The 17,084-nt window shown below is 48.1% G+C and overlaps 2 protein-coding genes across 8 annotated transcripts in view; both read left to right on the plus strand.

The window, feature by feature from the left end:
* The window catches only part of BSCL2 (BSCL2 lipid droplet biogenesis associated, seipin), a 15,211-nt gene extending 3,706 nt beyond the window's left edge, over positions 1–11,505 (plus strand). For 4 of the 7 annotated variants that reach the window (XM_006156569.3, XM_006156570.3, XM_027774973.1 and 1 more), the window contains 10 exons: positions 509–825; positions 3,010–3,091; positions 7,592–7,735; positions 8,524–8,658; positions 8,845–8,942; positions 10,372–10,513; positions 10,658–10,724; positions 10,897–10,995; positions 11,086–11,166; positions 11,264–11,505. In XM_006156569.3, the coding sequence (XP_006156631.1) occupies positions 509–825; positions 3,010–3,091; positions 7,592–7,735; positions 8,524–8,658; positions 8,845–8,942; positions 10,372–10,513; positions 10,658–10,724; positions 10,897–10,995; positions 11,086–11,166; positions 11,264–11,400 (1,302 nt within the window). In that variant the 3' untranslated portion in view covers positions 11,401–11,505. Of the gene's footprint in view, positions 1–28; positions 217–508; positions 826–3,009; positions 3,092–7,591; positions 7,736–8,523; positions 8,659–8,844; positions 8,943–10,371; positions 10,514–10,657; positions 10,725–10,896; positions 10,996–11,085; positions 11,167–11,263 lie in introns of those variants that run through there. The other 3 variants (XM_006156573.2, XM_027774974.1, XM_006156572.3) reach the window with 3 other exon arrangements.
* A 239-nt stretch (positions 11,506–11,744) lies between these two features.
* LRRN4CL (LRRN4 C-terminal like) lies at positions 11,745–14,652 on the plus strand. Its single transcript, XM_006156576.3, has 2 exons — positions 11,745–12,273; positions 13,407–14,652. Exon 2 carries the CDS (start codon positions 13,412–13,414, stop codon positions 14,111–14,113), a length of 702 nt encoding a protein of 233 aa, XP_006156638.1. The 5' UTR covers positions 11,745–12,273; positions 13,407–13,411; the 3' UTR covers positions 14,114–14,652.
* Positions 14,653–17,084: the final 2,432 nt, after the last annotated feature.

Raw genomic sequence — 17,084 nt, forward strand, 5'->3', positions numbered from 1 at the left:
CCGCCTGCCTGGAGTGGAGTGCGGCCTGGCTTGTGAGCGAATGCAGCTCTGAGCAAAGAGAAAACTCTGGGAGGCAGCTGTGGCTGCTCTTAGGCTGCTGGCTTTAAGTCGGACTGTGCGACTGTAGTCAAGCCCGTACAACTACCTGGAAGTGTGGTTTCATTGTCATCGTGTGTGTAAAAGCGCTCCAAAAGGATTGTAAGGTGCTCATTGCCTGTAAGTTATATATTGTTATGACTGAGTATCAAGGTGGTTTGTCCCAGAATGGTGGGGCTGGAGAGAGTTCGACTGAGGAGCTCTGATACCGAGAGTTACAGGAGCGTGCTGGAGAAAGGGGGAGGGATAATTAGTTGAAAAGCACGGTCATTTGGAGAAGAGTCATATGAAACTATTGACTTTGCCTTGTCCTGGTGTTTCTGGTTCTCCAGAGCCAGTCCAGTGAGCTTATTATCTCTTTTGTTCCCACCTTCCTGCGAAAAGGAGACATTCTTTTCCCCTCTCTTTCCAGGAACCTCCAGCTGCCTCATCCCATGGCCAGGGGAGTCATCCAGGTGGCAGAGCAGCTAGGAACTCAAGGCCTGAACCTGGGGCCAGACCCCCTGCCCTCCCTGCTATGGTCAATGACCCACCAGTGCCTGCCTTACTGTGGGCCCAGGAGGTGGGCCATGTCTTGGCCGGCCGTGCCCGAAGGCTGCTGCTGCAGTTTGGGGTGCTCTTTTGCACCATCCTCCTCCTCCTTTGGGTGTCTGTTTTCCTCTATGGCTCCTTCTACTATTCCTACATGCCAACAGTCAGCCACCTCAGCCCCGTGCATTTCTACTACAGGTGAGAGGGGTTGTCTATCAGAACAGAGGAATCCTATCAGAAAATTGCAGCAAGACCTCTTGGGGTTTATTCAGTTCAGTCTGTCATGTACAGATGAGGAAACCTGAGCCCAGTATACCAGTAAAACTTCCCACTATTCACAGCCCAAGGCTGGAACAGATCTGAGCTAATAAGGCCCCAAGATCCTAGTTCTACCTCTGATTACTGAATTCTGGTTTAAAAAATAATTTAAAAAAAACCTACTTCTAGACTTTAAAAAATTGTTTAATGTATTAATTTTTTTTAATGTGTTTATTTTCCATGTGGTACATGTACTCACCAGAGAGAGCAAGAAAAAGAGAAAGAAAGTGAGAAAACCAACTGCCAGGTCTGGGGCCATGAACTGTGCAGCCATGTGGGAGTCCAACACCACCATGCCACCTGCTGGCCCCTAGACTATCTTCATGAGGGTCTATTCTATTTAGGTTGAACAAGAACTCTCTCAGGGCCTGTAGAATTTGGAGCCATCCCATCACCTTGGACATTTTAGAACTAACCTGGTTTTCTTTTCTTTCTTTTTTTTTTGAGAGGTTTTTGCTATAGGGCACATGCGCTCGCCAGACAGAGAGAGACAGAGAGACAGAAAGCGAGAAATCATCCCTCAGAGGGGATGGCCACGCCTCAATCCCTTTTCCTCCATTCTCCTCTCTGGATCTTGGGCACGCACGCACACGCGCCCGGCGTGAGTTTAAGTCACCGGGTCCGAGACTCAAACTGCGGTCGACTACGTGGGAGTCCAGCGACATAGCCATTACACTAACTGCTGGTCCCAACCTGGTTTTCAATAGGAGTATTATGAAAGCAGCAGTTTGCTTTTTACAGTATTGCCTCCCACCCCCAATCAGCTTATGGAAACAAGGTGACTGGTTACATAAACCTGCCTTCCAGAGTTGTGCTTCTTGCCTAGTCCCTAAGTTCCTTCCCATTTTACAGATCCTGCCAGATTTTCTCTCCGTAACAGTGGCATGAATGCTGATAAGAGGATTAGTATCAGTGATCCAAAGTCATTTTTTTTATCCTGTCTTAAATCCCTGGTCATCAGGTGTAGTTTCTAAGGTTAAGCTTCTTAAAATTGAAGAGATATGGGTGGGGTCCTCTGGTGGCTGGACTCCCACATGACTGACTGCAGCTTGAGTCCTGGACCTGGCATCTTAAAAATTACTGTGGGCACTAGTGTTTGCTCAAAATGCTGAGAGGAGAAGGGACTGTGGCATGCCCATACCCTACTGGGGAGGTGAGTCCTCATTTTCTCTCTCCCCTGTGCCTCTCAGGTGAGTACATGTGCCCTATGACCGAAATCTGAGAAAAAAATTTAGGAAACATAGATCTTATGAAAGTTATCATCTTTCCTACCATAAAATGTATATATGTATATATGTGTGTGTATGTGTGTATATATGCATACCCAGGCATATGCTGCACGTATGCTCCACTTGCAGTTTTGACTACAGTTATAGGGAACTCATGAGTCTCTTGAAGGCCATCTGTGGATCCTTTTGGAGGTGTTTTCTCAAAGTAGGACTCAGACCACAGTTACTGAATTAGAATCTGTGGCATAGAATGTTTTTATCAAGCTCCTCAAGTGAATCTTTAGAAACACTGAGGTATGTTGGACCAGCAGATGGCGTAATGGTTTTGTCACAGGACTCCCACATGGTCTACTGCAGTTCAAGTCCCAGACCTGGAGGCTTGAAACCTGCCAGGCACGTGTGCGTGTGTGCCCAAAGTTCCAAGAGGAGAATAGAGGAAAAGGGATTATGGCATCGCCAAATGCTCTGGGAAGTGATTTCTCACTTTCTGTCTCTCCATCTCTCTCTGCCTGTCTGGCAAGCATATATGCCGTGTAGCAAAAATCTAACTCTAGAGAAAGAAACACTAAAGGGGGAAACTATTCAACTAAGTGTCCTTTGAGCACTGTACAGAGAGGAAATAAATTGAAATAGCAGGAAGAAAAGGAAAGAATCATTATGATATCATGGATCTCTTGACCACATTTCTCCATCTCTGTGATGGAAACAAGGGTCTCTGTACTGGGAGAAGGCCTAGGGGATAGGGGAAAACCCTTGGGAACCAGCACTGTATGCAGCTAGACAGGTAAGGCAGGCTCTGTGACTTACCAGAGTATCATCCCCCATTCTTTATTAGGACCGACTGTGATTCCTCTACCACCTCACTCTGCAGCTTCCCTGTTGCCAATGTCTCACTGGCTAAGAGTGGACGTGATCGGGTAAGTATGGGAGCTGGAGAGAAGTTTCATTAGAGCTTTGATGACCTGAGATAGGGAGGCTTGAAAAAGACCTGGAGAATAGGGATTGCAAATACTAAGAAGAAGGCGCTAAAGGAAGGAAGGCAGAAGAAAAATTAAGTCTAAATGACTTGTGTGTAGTGATCTTTCCGTAGCAGAGATTAGCAATGTTCTGTTTCTTAACATATAGGTAAGATACTGCCTGTTTGAAGCAGGTCATATCTACTAGATGAAGTGAGCTCTATGTTTTAGACTTAAATGAGCAAATCAGCTATTTCATTAGACTAGGATGGCAATCACCCAAGAATTTTAAAAGGTTGTATATAAAATTATGAAACTGTTGTCGAACATGTGTGGCCTGTCATTACAAAGGGTACTGTGCTAGAGGACTGGCCAGATGCCAGTGTGACTTCAACAAATTGAGGAACCCTGAGAAGTACAAACGAGGACTCAGCCTTCAGTATTAGGCAGGCTAGCAGACATACCAATAAAGGGCAGGATCCTTGAATGCTTGGAAAGGACTAGGAAGGACCTTAGAGGATCAACACCCATTGTTGAGTACTAGAGTATTTTGAGTAGTCAGTCAGCAATGTCATTAGAAGTAATCAGTGACAAAGTTTACTAAGAATTTAAAAAACATTTGAAACTTATTTTTTGGATCAGCCAGTGGCATAGTGGTTAAGGTGACTGGATCCCAAATGGCCAACTACATGGTTGAGTCCCAGACCCAGCAGCTTGAAAAACATACTGGTGCATGTGTGGGCATGCCCAAAATCCCAAGAGAAGAAATGTAAGAGAAAGGACTGCGGTGTGGACCCCCCTATGAGGGCATGCTTTGTCCCTTTCCCACTTTACATTTCTCTCCTCCAGTGAGTCCACTTCTTCTAGCAAATTAGAATTTTCTTTTTTCCAAAACTTATTTTTCTTTTTTAAAAAATTGCCAGAATGGGGGCCAGCAGATGGTATGGTGGTTAAGGGCACTGGATTCCCACATGGATGACTGCGGTTTGAGTCCTGGACCTGGCGGCTTGCTTTCTCACTTTCTCTCTCTCTCTGTCTCTTTCTGGTCAAATTAATAATAATTACAAATAAAATTAAGTAAATAATTCTACTTTAAAAATGCCAGAATGGGGACCAGCAGGTAGCATGGTAGTTAAGGTGGCTGGACTCCCACGTAGCCGATCACGGTTCACCGATCACGGTTCAAGTCTGGACCTAGTGGCTTGCTTTTTCACTTTCTCTCTGTCTTTCTCTGGTCAAATTAAAATAAATGAATGGATAAATTAAAAAATTAAAAATAATTATTTGAAAAAATTGCCAGACTGTGTTTGTATTTGCCATAAAAAGACAGAGGGATAGGAAGAAAGCACCTACCAATGGGGCATGGTCACAGTGCAATCCCGTCTTTCATTTCTCCATTCTGCTAAATTTGGCATGCATGCTTGTTCAATGTGTTTTCAGGCAGCCAGTTTCAGGACTCAGACCATATGAGATGGCCAGCCTGTTGGAGAGGTTTTTCCTATAGGGCACATGCACTCACCAGAAAGACAGAGAGAGACAGAAAGAAGGAAAGAGAGAAATCACCTCCTGGGGGGATGGCCACACTGCAATCCCTTCTCCATTCTCCTCTCGGGATCTTGGGCATGCATGCACATGCACCCAGCATGAGTTTAAGCCACTGGGTCCAGGACTTGAACCACTGTCAATTACGTGAGAGTTCAATGACATAGCTAACCACTGCTCCCAGTTTGTTATTTTAAAATAATAGCTTTATTATGGAAGTTAAGGCAGCTGTATTCCACATGATCAACTGTAAGGTTCGAGTCCTGGACCTGATGGCTTAAAACACACTCGGTGTGTATGCATGCATGGGTGCCCAAAATCCCAAGAGGAGAATAGAGGAGAAGGAATTATGACATGGCCATCCCCCTGAGAGGTGATATCTCTCTTTTCCTTTCTCTTTTTCTGACAAGTGCATGTGCCTTGTAGCAGACTTTTAAAAAAAGAACTTATGGAACCAGCAGATGGTGTAATGGTTATGTTGCTGGACTCCCACGTAGTTAACTACAGTTCGAACCTCAGACCCAGCAACTTAAAACTCATGCAGGGCACGTGTGTGTGTATGTGCCCAAAATTCTGAAAGGAGAATGGAGGAGAAGGGATTGCGGCGTAACCATCCCCCCTAGGGGGTAATTTCTCGCTTTCTCTTTGGTGAGCACTTGCACCCTATAGCAAAAATCTCTCTTAAAAAATAAGAAATTTATATGGCATACAATTCACCTACTTAGGGTATACAATTCTGTCATTTTTAGTATATTCAGAGTTGTACAACCATCACCACAATAAATGTTAGAACTTTTTTTTCCTTTTTTTTTTTTTTTTTTGAGAGGTTTTTGCTATAGGACGCGTGCACTCGCCAGACAGACAGAGACAGAGAGACAGAAAGCGAGAAATCACCCCCTAGGGGGGATGGTTACGCCGCAATCCCTTCTCCTCCATTCTCCTCTCGGGATCTTGGGCACGCACGTACACGTGCCCGGCATGAGTTTTAAGCCACTGGGTCCGGGATGCGAACCGCGGTCGACTACGTGGGAGTCCAGCGACATAGCCATTACACTAACTGCTGGTTCCCAATGTTAGAACATTTTTGTCACTCAAAAAAGAAACTCCAATGGGACCAGCAATTAGCGGTGTGTCCATCCCCCCTGGGGGGTGATTTCTCGCTTTCTGTCTCTCTGTCTCTCTCTGTCTTTCTGGCGAGCGCACATGCCCTATAGCAAAAACCTCTTCAAAATGATAATAATAATTATTTAAAATAAAAAAGAAAGAAAAGAAACACCATGCTGCTCATCCCCTCCCCCATTTTTTTCTCTCTTTTTTTTAGATTTTTGCCATAAGGTATGTGGACTTACAGGAGAAAGACAAGAGAGGGAAAGTAAGAAATCACCCTCATCCAGTGGGGACAGCCATGCTGCAATTCCTTCTTGTCTATTCTCCTCTTAGAATTTTGGAAGCACTGTATACACAACTAGCATGCTTTTTAAGCTATCAGGTCCAGGACTTGAACCATGCAGTCAGCCATGTGGGATCTAGCCACCTTACCCACTATAGCTGCAGCTAACCCAAGAACTACTTTCTTTCTTTTTTCTTTTTTTTTTTTTAATTGCCATAGGGCATGTGGTCTCAGGAGAGAAAGCGAGCGGGAGAGAGAGAGATAAAGAAAGGAAGCAAGCCACTAGATCCGGAATTCAAACCACAGTCAACCTTGTGGGAGTCCAGTGCCTTAATCATCACACCCAGAACTACCCTTTTTTTTTTTTTTCTTTTATTTAAGAGAGATTCCTGCTATAGGGTTTGTGCACTCACCAGAGAGACAGAGAAAGAAAGTGAGAAATCACCCCCACCCTGGGAGGATGGCCTCTCCATAATCCCTTCTCCATTCTCCTCCCAGGATCTTGAGAACACTGAAATCCCTTCTCTATTCTCTTGGGATCTTGGGCATGCACACACATGTGCCCAGCATGATTTTACAGCCACCGGATCTAGGACTTGAACTGCAGTTAGCCATGTGGGAGTCCAACAATGTAACCACAATATAACCACTATGCCATCTGCTAGCCCTATGCCTATTAAGGGCGTGTGCGCTCACCACACAGAGAGAGAGACAAAAAGCGAGAAATCACCCTCCCAGGGGGAATGGCCACGCTGCAATCCCTTCTCCTCCATTCTCCTCTTGGGATCTTGGGCACACACGCACACGCGCCCGGCGTGAGTTCTAAGCCACCGGGTCCGGGACACGAACTGCAGTTGACTACGTGGGAGTCCAGCGACATAGCCATTACGCTAACTGCTGGTCCCAGCCTATTGTTTTTACATAGCACCCTCAGTGGGTCATGCTGCTAAGAATCACTACATATAAGAGAGAAGAATATAGGTAATGTCAGAAAAAATTAGAGTATGTTTGATGGCAAATCTTTAACCTTTTGAAGCTGATCCCTGTGAGGAAGCCTTCCCACTGCGAGTCTCAGGGTTCTACCAAAAGAACAAAGATAAGGGACCCAAAAGGATACAAAGATGCTCTGGAGTAATAACTGTGAGAGCCGGCTGGGGAGACAACACTACCAGCGCTTGTTTAATTAATAATGTGAGTGAAAGCAGGCCGGGTCCAGGGGGATGGCCACACAGGCACATGGGCCTGAGTCACAGATGGCCCAATTGGCAACGCAGAGGTTCATTTTTGGGAAAGAAATGCAACACAGCCTTTCTCGAAACAGAATACCCAATCTGATTCAGAAAGACTTCAGAAGGGGGAGCAGCTACCAGTAGGGGGCAGCACCTTCCTGGGATAAGAGCTTGAGAGACCCAAAGTGCTAACCAAAGACAGTGTATTTGAGGATATAAGGGAGGAAGGAGGTGAAACAAGGACAGGATTTTTTTTTTTTTTAAGTCTTTTTTAAAAAAATAAATGGCTACCTTGGGCAGGTGCTGATGTATGGACAGCCATATCGCGTTACCTTAGAGCTTGAGCTGCCAGAGTCCCCTGTGAATCAAGATTTGGGCATGTTCTTGGTCACCATTTCATGCTACACCAGAGGCGGCCGCATTATCTCCACTTCTTCGCGCTCAGTAAGTGTCCGTGGCCTGTCTGGGAAGGTACAGAGAATGATGGCAGAGTCAGACTATCTGGGTGGGGCTTCAGGAGCAGATGCTCTTGGCTCTGAGGTTATAAACATGTCAGGATAAGGGAAGGAATCAGCTTACCTAGCCAGACATCCCAGGCATCTGATTAGCACGTTTGATTCTGGACTAGTCTGAAGACTACAGCTGCTCTCAGAAAAACAGAGGCTTTAGAGCCACACAGAACTGAGCTTGTGTCCTCTTCCAGAACCATGCTAACTGTGGGACAGCTGACTTAGCTCCATGGATATAAAATATTACAAACAGAGTGATAATTGATAATTGCTTCATAGCAAGACTAGTTCAGATCAATGAAAAAGTGTAAAGTTCTTCTTAGCACATAATGAGCATCCGACACTATCTGTAGATAAATTGTTGAGAAAATCTCATCATGAAGCAAATCCCTGAATATCTGCTGGGAGCAGAGGGAGGAGGATGCTTCAGATGGTGCACTGGGACTCAGATCCCATGCCATATTACAGGGAGGAAAAGGTAGGGCAGAGACCATCTTGGGCTTAACGTAGGAAGATTTCTTGGAAGAGGGACCTTTGTTGCATTGGAATGGAGAAATGTGGTCCGGGACGGGGAGGGGTTACTCAAGCAATTGGGAGGGCTGGGTCTAAGCTGGGTGCTGTGGAGTCTGCCCATCGTCGTAGCTACTCAGAGGCTGAAGGGGTAGGTAGGCCCATGGAAGCCTGAGGTACCTGGCATCAACCTCTCCCTACTGGTCCTGCCAGGTCATGCTGCATTACCGCTCAGACCTGCTCCAGATGCTTGACACGCTGGTCTTCTCCAGCCTCCTGCTGTTTGGCTTTGCAGAGCAGAAGCAGCTCCTGGAGGTGGAGCTCTACGCGGACTATAGAGAGAACTCAGTAAGTGAGGTGAAGGATAACTGGGAGACAGCCCCCCCTTCTCCCACCTCATAGCCCAGGATTCTGCCTGAGAAGCGTCTGGGCTCAGTCGGGAATAGAAAACCTGGAAGTGGACCTCAGGCTGGGCTTTAAGAGGAACAGTGGGATCCTGGCTGGATGCTGCCCTCTCCCTCCCCCCTCTTACAGTACGTGCCGACCACTGGAGCAATTATCGAGATCCACAGCAAGCGTATCCAGATGTATGGAGCCTACCTCCGCATCCATGCCCACTTCACTGGGCTCAGGTGAGGAGCCTCTGATGTGGGCCCTGGCAGCTTTCATGAGGGCTGTCCTAAAATGAAGAGGGTTCTGGAGCTGGCAGGTGGCCTAGTGATTAAGGGTGCTGGACTCCCACATGGCCAACTGGGGTTCAAGTCCTGGACCTGGCAGCTTGCTTTCTCACTTTCCCTCTCTCTCACTCTATCTCTCTCTGGTCAAATTTTAAAAAATAAATAAATAAATCTGAAAAAAAAAAAAGAAGAAGAGGGTCCCAAGCCAAGGTAACAGAGTCACAGAGCAGCATTGAGTCAGGTTTTTGCATAGGCCAGGGGTTCTCGCCCCTAGCTGCATGTCAGTATAGCAGTTCTATGGGGAACTTTTTTTTAATTAATTAATTTTTTGTTTTAAATTTGCTATAGAGCATGTGTGCTTGCCAGAGAGACAGAGAAAGAGAAGTAAAGTGGGAAAACACCCTCCAGGGGGGATGGCCATGCCATAATTCTTCTCCACCTTCCTCTTGGGCTTTTGGACACACACACACACACACTGTATTTTCTTGTCTTTTTGGAGATTTTTTGCTATAGGGCACATGTGCTTGCTGGAGAGACAGAGAGACAGAAAATGAAAAATCACGCCCCTGGGGGGATGGCCATGCCGTAATCCCTTCTCTATTCTCTTCTTGGGATTTTGGGCACACACACACACACACACACACACACACCCCTGGTGTGAATTTCAAGCCAGTAGGTCTGGGACTTGAATCGTGATTCACCACATGGGTCCAGCACCTCAACTGCTATGCTACCTGCTGGACCCCCCCAGCATTTTTCAAGCCACTGGGTTCAAGACCCCGACTGCACAGTTGGCCATGTAGGATCTAGCCACCTTAATCTCTGTGCCATTGGGGGCCCTCCCAGAAATTTTCAGAGTTTATTTTTTATTTGTTTCATGAGAGAGAGAGGTACTCTCGACAGGGTCTTATCACTCTGTCGAGGATCTTGAGCATGCCCGTGGCATGCCTGACATGTACAGATCAGTCTAGGGTCTGAACCCAGAGCCTTCCCATATAGCTCTAACATCACATAGCAGCACCACAGTACCTGAACCATAATGCTGGGCCCGGCCATCAGAATTTTTTGAAGCACCCCAGGAAATGCTGATGTATAGCCAAGACTACTGTCTTATTCAGTTGTCTCAGCAGGAGCTGGGAGTTGACTTAAGAGAGCTGCAGTTGGGACGGTTTCCTATGGCCCTGCAGTATTGGGCCTGCCTATAGGTCTTTGGCCTTTATTAGAAATAGGGGCAGTGTGTTCTGGTGTGGGTGGGAGTCTGGGAAGCTAGAGGCTGGCTCTAGCCAAACTCATTAGAATTACCCTAGAAATTGCTTCTGGGAAATGAGAAGGGTGGTGCTCTCTGGTAACTGCTGCTCCCTTCCTGTCCCTATTCCTGCCTCAGGTACCTGCTGTACAACTTCCCCATGACGTGCGCCTTCATCGGTGTCGCCAGCAACTTCACCTTCCTCAGCGTCATTGTGCTCTTCAGCTACATGCAGTGGGTGTGGGGCGGCATTTGGCCCCGACACCGCTTCTCTTTGCAGGTTGCAAGGGGCAGGGTCCCCTTTTTCTTCCTTCTATGGTCTGTCTTTGTGAGTGGGTGGGGACACGTCATAGGCTGGGGCACAAGACCCTGATCACCGGTGAGGGCAATCACTCTACACTGCTCAGTGGTTTCTCCTCCACAGGTTAACATCCGGAAAAGAGATGGTTCCCGAAAGGAAGCCCCACGGAAGATCTCTACTCGTCAGCCAGGTAAAGGTGTTAGTTGGCGCTGGGGTGGGGGTAGGGGTGCTTACTTTATCCTTGTGAGGCTTAAAGCAGTCATGTGCTGAGGTGACGCCCAGAGAAAAGGCTGAAGGAGGTGAAGTTGGCACTGCCGTCAGGCATCCTAACCCTAACCCTAGCCTTTCCTCTTTTTCCTTTGGAGGCACAGGGTCTGAAGGGTCTGAAGGCCAGGAGTCGTCTACCCAGCAGTCAGATATTACAGAGGATGGTGAGAGCCCTGAAGACCCGTCTGGGCCAGGTACGATGCTGCAGCAGCAGTCCCTCCTTCCTGATCCTCCTTAGCTCTCTAGCACCAGGGTCTGACCTCAGCCTTGCCCTTTGGCTACAGAAAGTCACCTGTCTGAGGAGGAGAAAACAGACCAGCAGCCCCTGAGTGGAGAGGAGGAGCTGGAGCCTGAGGCCAGTGATGGTGAGAGGAGACCGCAGTGGGACCTGGCAGGAGTGGGGGTGAAGATCCTGGCCTATCTAATATCTCATTTGGGATTGGTCTCTCTTTCCTGGCCCAGGTTCAGGCTCCTGGGAAGATGCAGCTCTGCTGACTGAGGCCAACCTGCCTGCTCCAGCCCCTGTCCCAGAGACTCTGGGCAGCTCAGAACCCTCTGTGGGTGCTCTCCGCCAACGCCCTACCTGCTCCAGTTCCTGAAAAACGGGCAGATTCCTCACATTCCAGCACTTTCCTATTGGACCCCTGCCCCTTTGTTTTTCCCTTAATAAAGTATTTTCGTGTCTGCTGCTTCCGTGACTCTAAGATGAATCCAGAGCCATTTGAAAACCCTGTGTTCCCCATAGGTGGAGACTGCCTCGTCAGGGGCTACCCACAGGGAAGGCCTCCAGGCCTGGGCTATTTTAAGCATAGCTTCCATTTGTAAGCTTAGGAAGTCCAAGGAGAGAAAACCTATCCTAGCAGTCTCCCCCTCTTGTCCGTCCATGTGACTCTTGCATCTCCCTCAGGGAGGGGGGATAGGGTAGGGCGGGCCTGGAGGGCTGGATACATCATTCTCGCCTCTGCACCACTCCCTTTCTCTGTCCGTTGGGAGGCAGAAGACAGGAAATGACTGCCCTAGATGTGGTATGATTCTTACTGAACACTTCGTATCTCAGACCCCCTGCTATCCACAGCTGTTTTCCTCTCTAATACCAGCCAGGTGGCCATCTCCTCTCCCATGTTCCCTTCCCCTTCACATGACTTCAGCCTTTGGATTCTCAGCGCCTGGCTGCCTTCCACATTCCACTCCCCTTCCAGAACCCAGGCATCCTGGCCTCCAGCTGCAACCGCTGCATGTATCTTTCCCCATCCCTGGCCTCGTGACTCAGGCCCTCTGAAGAAACCAGCCTTCTTGGCATGTACTGAGGAGGGGGAGAGGAGGGAGGCTAGGCGGTGACATCACAGTTGAGGGGTATAAAAGCTTCTGGGCAAAACAAGATTGAAATTGAAGATCCAACCTTACCGCACAGTCTGCGATCCTGGGGACCCCTCAGCCTGACAGATTTCTGCTGCACTAAGGCCTGCTTACTGGTAAGGGTTGGCTGTGGGCCTGGGCGGGGCATGGGGAGGGGGGTGGCAAACAAGGGCCAGGTTCCTTGGATGGGATTTGCACAAATAGCAGGTGGGAAGGGATAATTCCAGGGTCCTTATTGCCCCCTTCCGTCCTTTCTCAGTTTGTCTCCTTTTGGGTTGTGAATGTGTCACCGACTAATACTTGTTTTACTTTGAGCTTTTCTCTGGGTGGTGGCTAGGAAGCATTCCACCTTTCTTCCCTAGACCTGAGCAAATCACTTCCTCTTCTCTCCCCCAGTAATTTTTTTCTGCGACCGCCTCCGTTGCCTCCCCGAGTACTTTATCATGTGCTGTTTCTAGCACTTCATGCCTTGCTGGTCATACCTCTGTCTCGTTCATGTGTCTGACTGTATTTTATTCTTCTCAACTTAAAGCCAAGGTTAGGGGCCTACAGGTGGTGTAGAGATTAAGGCACTGGACCCCACATGGCCAAATGCACGCTTGAGTCCAGGATCTGGTGGCTTGAAAATCACACCCAAGTGCCAAAATTCCAAGAGAACAGGTCGTGGTGGGGCCATCCTCTCCTAATGGGTAATTTTTCACTTTTCCTCTCTGTCTCTCTCTTTGTTCTATAGGAAAGAAAAATAATAATAATAATAATAATAATAAAGGATAGGGTCTAGCTTAAACACTAGATCTCACATGGCCAAGCCCAGTTTGAAACCTGGCTTTGGTGGCTTGAAAAACACATCGGGGAAAAAAGAAAAGAAAAGAAAAACACACTGGGCGTGTGTATGTGTGTACACTCTAAATCTCCAAATCTTGAGCGGGTGAATCAATGGAGGAGGAGGGAAGGCAGCATAACCATGCCCCATTGGAGGGTGCTGTACCTTCTCCTGGAGGGTGCTTGTACCTTGTCCCTCCTCTCTCTGTGGCAAGGTGTGCACCCTCTGGCAGTAAAATAATAAAAACAAGGACGGGGCTCGGATTCAGAAGTTGGCTGACAAATGAGTGCATCCATCTTATTCCCCCACCTCTTTCTTCCATCTCGATCCCCAGTTGTGTCCCTGTCCCTGGAGGTTCTGGGAGGCACAGGGCCTAAGAGTCACCGGGCTCACCGTCCTTTACCACATCCATCTCTTCCCTTCCAGACTCCATGCTGGGCTCTCCCTGTCTTCTGGGGCTCCTGGCCTTGACCTTCTCCTTGGTTCTCAAAGCTCAGCCCTTGGCACCTCAAGGCTTTGAGGAAGAAGAGGAGACTGTGTGGCCACCTTTGCCTGCTGTCCCCTGTGACTACGACCGCTGCCGCCACCTGCAGGTGCCCTGCCGGGAGCTGCAGAAGGCAGGGCCGGCGTCCTGCCTGTGCCCTGGGCTCTCTAGCCCTGCCCAGCCGCCTGACCCGCCGCGCCTGGGAGAAGTTCGCATTGTGGCAGAGGAGGGCCGGGCTGTGGTCCACTGGTGTGCCCCCTCCTCCCCTGTCCACGACTATTGGCTGTTACTTTGGGAAGGCAAGGAGCCTCCGCAGAAGGGGCCTCCCCTCAACGCCACAGTCCGCAGAGCAGAACTTACAGGACTGAAGCCTGGGGGTGCCTATGTCGTTTGCGTGGTGGCGGCTAACGAGGCCGGGGAAAGCCTTGTACCGGAGGAGGGTGGGGAAGACCCCGAAGGGGCAGGTCTCTCTGCTTTTGGGCCTTGTGGCCGACTGACTGTGCCACCCAGACCCCTCACTTTGGTCTACGCAGCCGTGGGAGTGGGTACAGCCCTGGCTGTGCTGAGCTGTTCTGCCCTGGTCTGGCACTTCTGTCTGCGCGATCGCTGGGGCTGCCCACGCCGACACCGGGCCGCGGGGGTGCTATGAAGGGGTCTGGAGCATCTCGGGCACAACCAAGCCCCACCTGGAGCATCCGGCCTGACTCCTGGGGAGAAGTGGGTGGCCCTCCACCTGCAGCCAGCCCCAGGCGCTTGGAACACAGCTTGGTTTTCTGGACTGAGCTTATCTGAGTCCCAGACTTACTGCTTTGTGCCTGTGCTGCTGTCCAGGAAAGAGTAGAGAGGTTATGCAATTTTTTTCCCTAATAACTAATTTAGGCTTTGCGGATTCAGGAGGATAAAATTGAGGATATTTTGGGGCCGGCAAGTGGCGTGGTGGTTAGGGACGCGGGACTCCTCATGGCCGATAGCCGTTGAGTCCCAGACCTAGTGGCTTGCTCTTTCACACTCTCTCTCTCTCTCTCTCTCTCTCGTTCTTCCCTTCTCTGGTCAAATGAAAGGAAATGAATAAAGTTAAATAAAATAATTCTTAAAAAAGAGGATATCTTGTAGGTCCTTATATAACTATTTAAAATGTAACCTTGGGGCATGGTGGCGCCCACCCTATGGGGGGGAAAAAAAAATCTATGGAGGCTGGAGGATTGTGGCAAAAATAAATAAATAAATAAATGTAACCTTAATTTTTTTTTTATTTGCCAGAGTTCATGTGTGCTTACTAGAGGGAGAAAGAGAGTGAAAGGGAGAAAGCAAGGCCGCAATCCCCTCTCCTCTGTTTCTCCCTCTGGGGATTTTGGACTCACCCAACACATCCAAACCAGGCAGTCAGCCCTGCGGGACTCAGCTGCCTTAACCCCTAGGCCATGCACTGGCCCAAAATGTAACTATTGTAAAACATGAAAAGCATTCTTAGTTCATGGGGCTTACAAATCACGACACAGGCCAGGTTTGCTGTATTTTGTTGAACCCCCAACCTTACACCCTTAAAAGGGTTCTGCCATTGCAGGTGGCTTCTGTAAGATTTTGAGATTTTCTGCAAGGTGGGTGTTTGGAATAGGAAACCACCCCTCTCCTACCTGTGGTTTAGTTATCAAGGATGAGCACACCTGAGTCAGAGCCCACCTGTGTCTGAAGAGGGTCCTGCTATTAATAAATGGCTGTGGTAGGGTAGAAAGAGAGGGCAGGCCCATACTCCTGTCTGGGACGAGTTTGTGTTCATACTAGTCAAAATAACAGAAATACTCCCTTTTCTCAATTGTGTTTATTGTATATCCACTCTAACAACATTAAAAGACATATACGAGTGTTAGTCAACTTCAACAGCAAAATGTGTACCATCAGCTTGCTTGCGTAGTACTCTTATGGGTGTAACCTCTTCTCCCATTTTCATTTCTTTTTTTTTTTTTTTAAGAATTAATTTTTGGGGCCGGCAAGTGGCGTGGTGGTTAAAGGCGCTGGACTCCCACATGGCCGACCACAGTTCAAGTCTCAGACCTGGTGGCTTGCTTTCTCACTTCCTCTCTCTCTCTCTGATCAAACTGCAAAATAATAATGATAATAGTAATAAATAAAGTTAAATAAAATAATTTTTAAAAAAGAATTATTTTTATTTTATTTATTCATTCATTTATTTCTTAATTTGACCAGAGGGAAACAGAGAGAGAGAGAGAGAGAGAGAAAGTGAGAAAGTGAGAAAGCAAACCACCAGGTACAGGTCTTGAACCATGGTTAGCCATGTGGGAGTGTCCAACACCACACCACATGCTGTTCCCCCCATTTTCACTTCTAAAGTTTCTTCTTTTTTAAGTTTTTGCCATAGGATACATCCACTCTCTGCAGTCAGTGAAAGGGAAAGTAAGAAATCATCCCCCCACCCCAGGGTATGTTCATGCTGCAATCCCTTCTCCATTCTACTCCTAGGATCTGGACATGTCCCCGTCCTGCGGGAACTTATCGGGCAGGGAAACTCGAGCGAGGGGGCGGAGGTCTGCAACCGGCGCAGCATCTCAGCACGGGAGCGAAAGAAGTATCACAGCTCACACAGTGTCACAGCTCTTGATGGTGTAAAGGTTTCACTCATTTATTGAGGGCTAGAGCGCTTTCTTATATACACAAGGCAGAGGGAGGTAGGCGGGGTTTACAGCGGACCTAATTGAGGACCTGTCAGTTCTGTCTGAACCAGGGGGTCTGCGTTCCTGGTGTGTGTGTCAAGGTCGCACCGGCCATTTTTAAGCAGTGAAGGTCATGGCAGCCATTTTGATGTGGGCGGCTCCCCACATGGACACACACATGCACATGTATGTGCCTGGCATTTTTTTTTTTGGGGGGGGTATTTTTTGCTATTTGCTATCTGTGTGCACTTGCCAGAGAGACAGAGAAAGACAGAGAGACAAAAAAATGAGTAATCAACCCCCAGGGGATATGGCCATGCCACAATCCAGATTTTGGGCACACAGGCACACATACCCAGTGCAAATTTCAAGCTGGTGGATCTTAGACTCCAACCATAGTCAACTACCATCTGTTGGTCCTGTGCCTGGCATTATTTTTAAGCCACCAGATCCAGGAATTGAACCACGCTGGGTCATGTGGGAGTCCAGCACCCTTAACCACTATGCCACTTGCTGGCCCCTATGTTTCTTCTTATGCTTCTTTTATGTTTTAAAGAATGAATCATCTTTAATATCTCTAGTTTCCTCTTCCTCTTCAGTAGAGACTTCTAAATCTTAAAAAATAAAAATATTAAAATGGTAGATATTAGGGACGGCAGTTGGTGTGATGGTTAAAGGCACTGGATTCCATGGGACCAGCAGTTGGCATAATGGCTATGTTGCTGGACTCCCATGTAGCCGATTGAGGTTCGAGTCCCGGACCTGGTGGCTTAAACTCATGCCGCCGGGCACGTGTGCGTGCATGCCCAAGATCCCGAGAGGAGAATAGAGGAGAAGGGATTGCGGCGTGGCCATCCCCACAGGGGGGTGATTTCTTGCTTTCTGTCTCTCCCTCTCTGTCTTTCTGGCGAGCGCATGCACCCTATAGCAAAAACCTCTCCAAAAAAAAAA

Source organism: Tupaia chinensis, unplaced genomic scaffold (assembly GCF_000334495.1).
Source record: "Tupaia chinensis unplaced genomic scaffold, TupChi_1.0 Scaffold000502_1, whole genome shotgun sequence".
Lineage (NCBI taxonomy): Eukaryota > Metazoa > Chordata > Mammalia > Scandentia > Tupaiidae > Tupaia > Tupaia belangeri.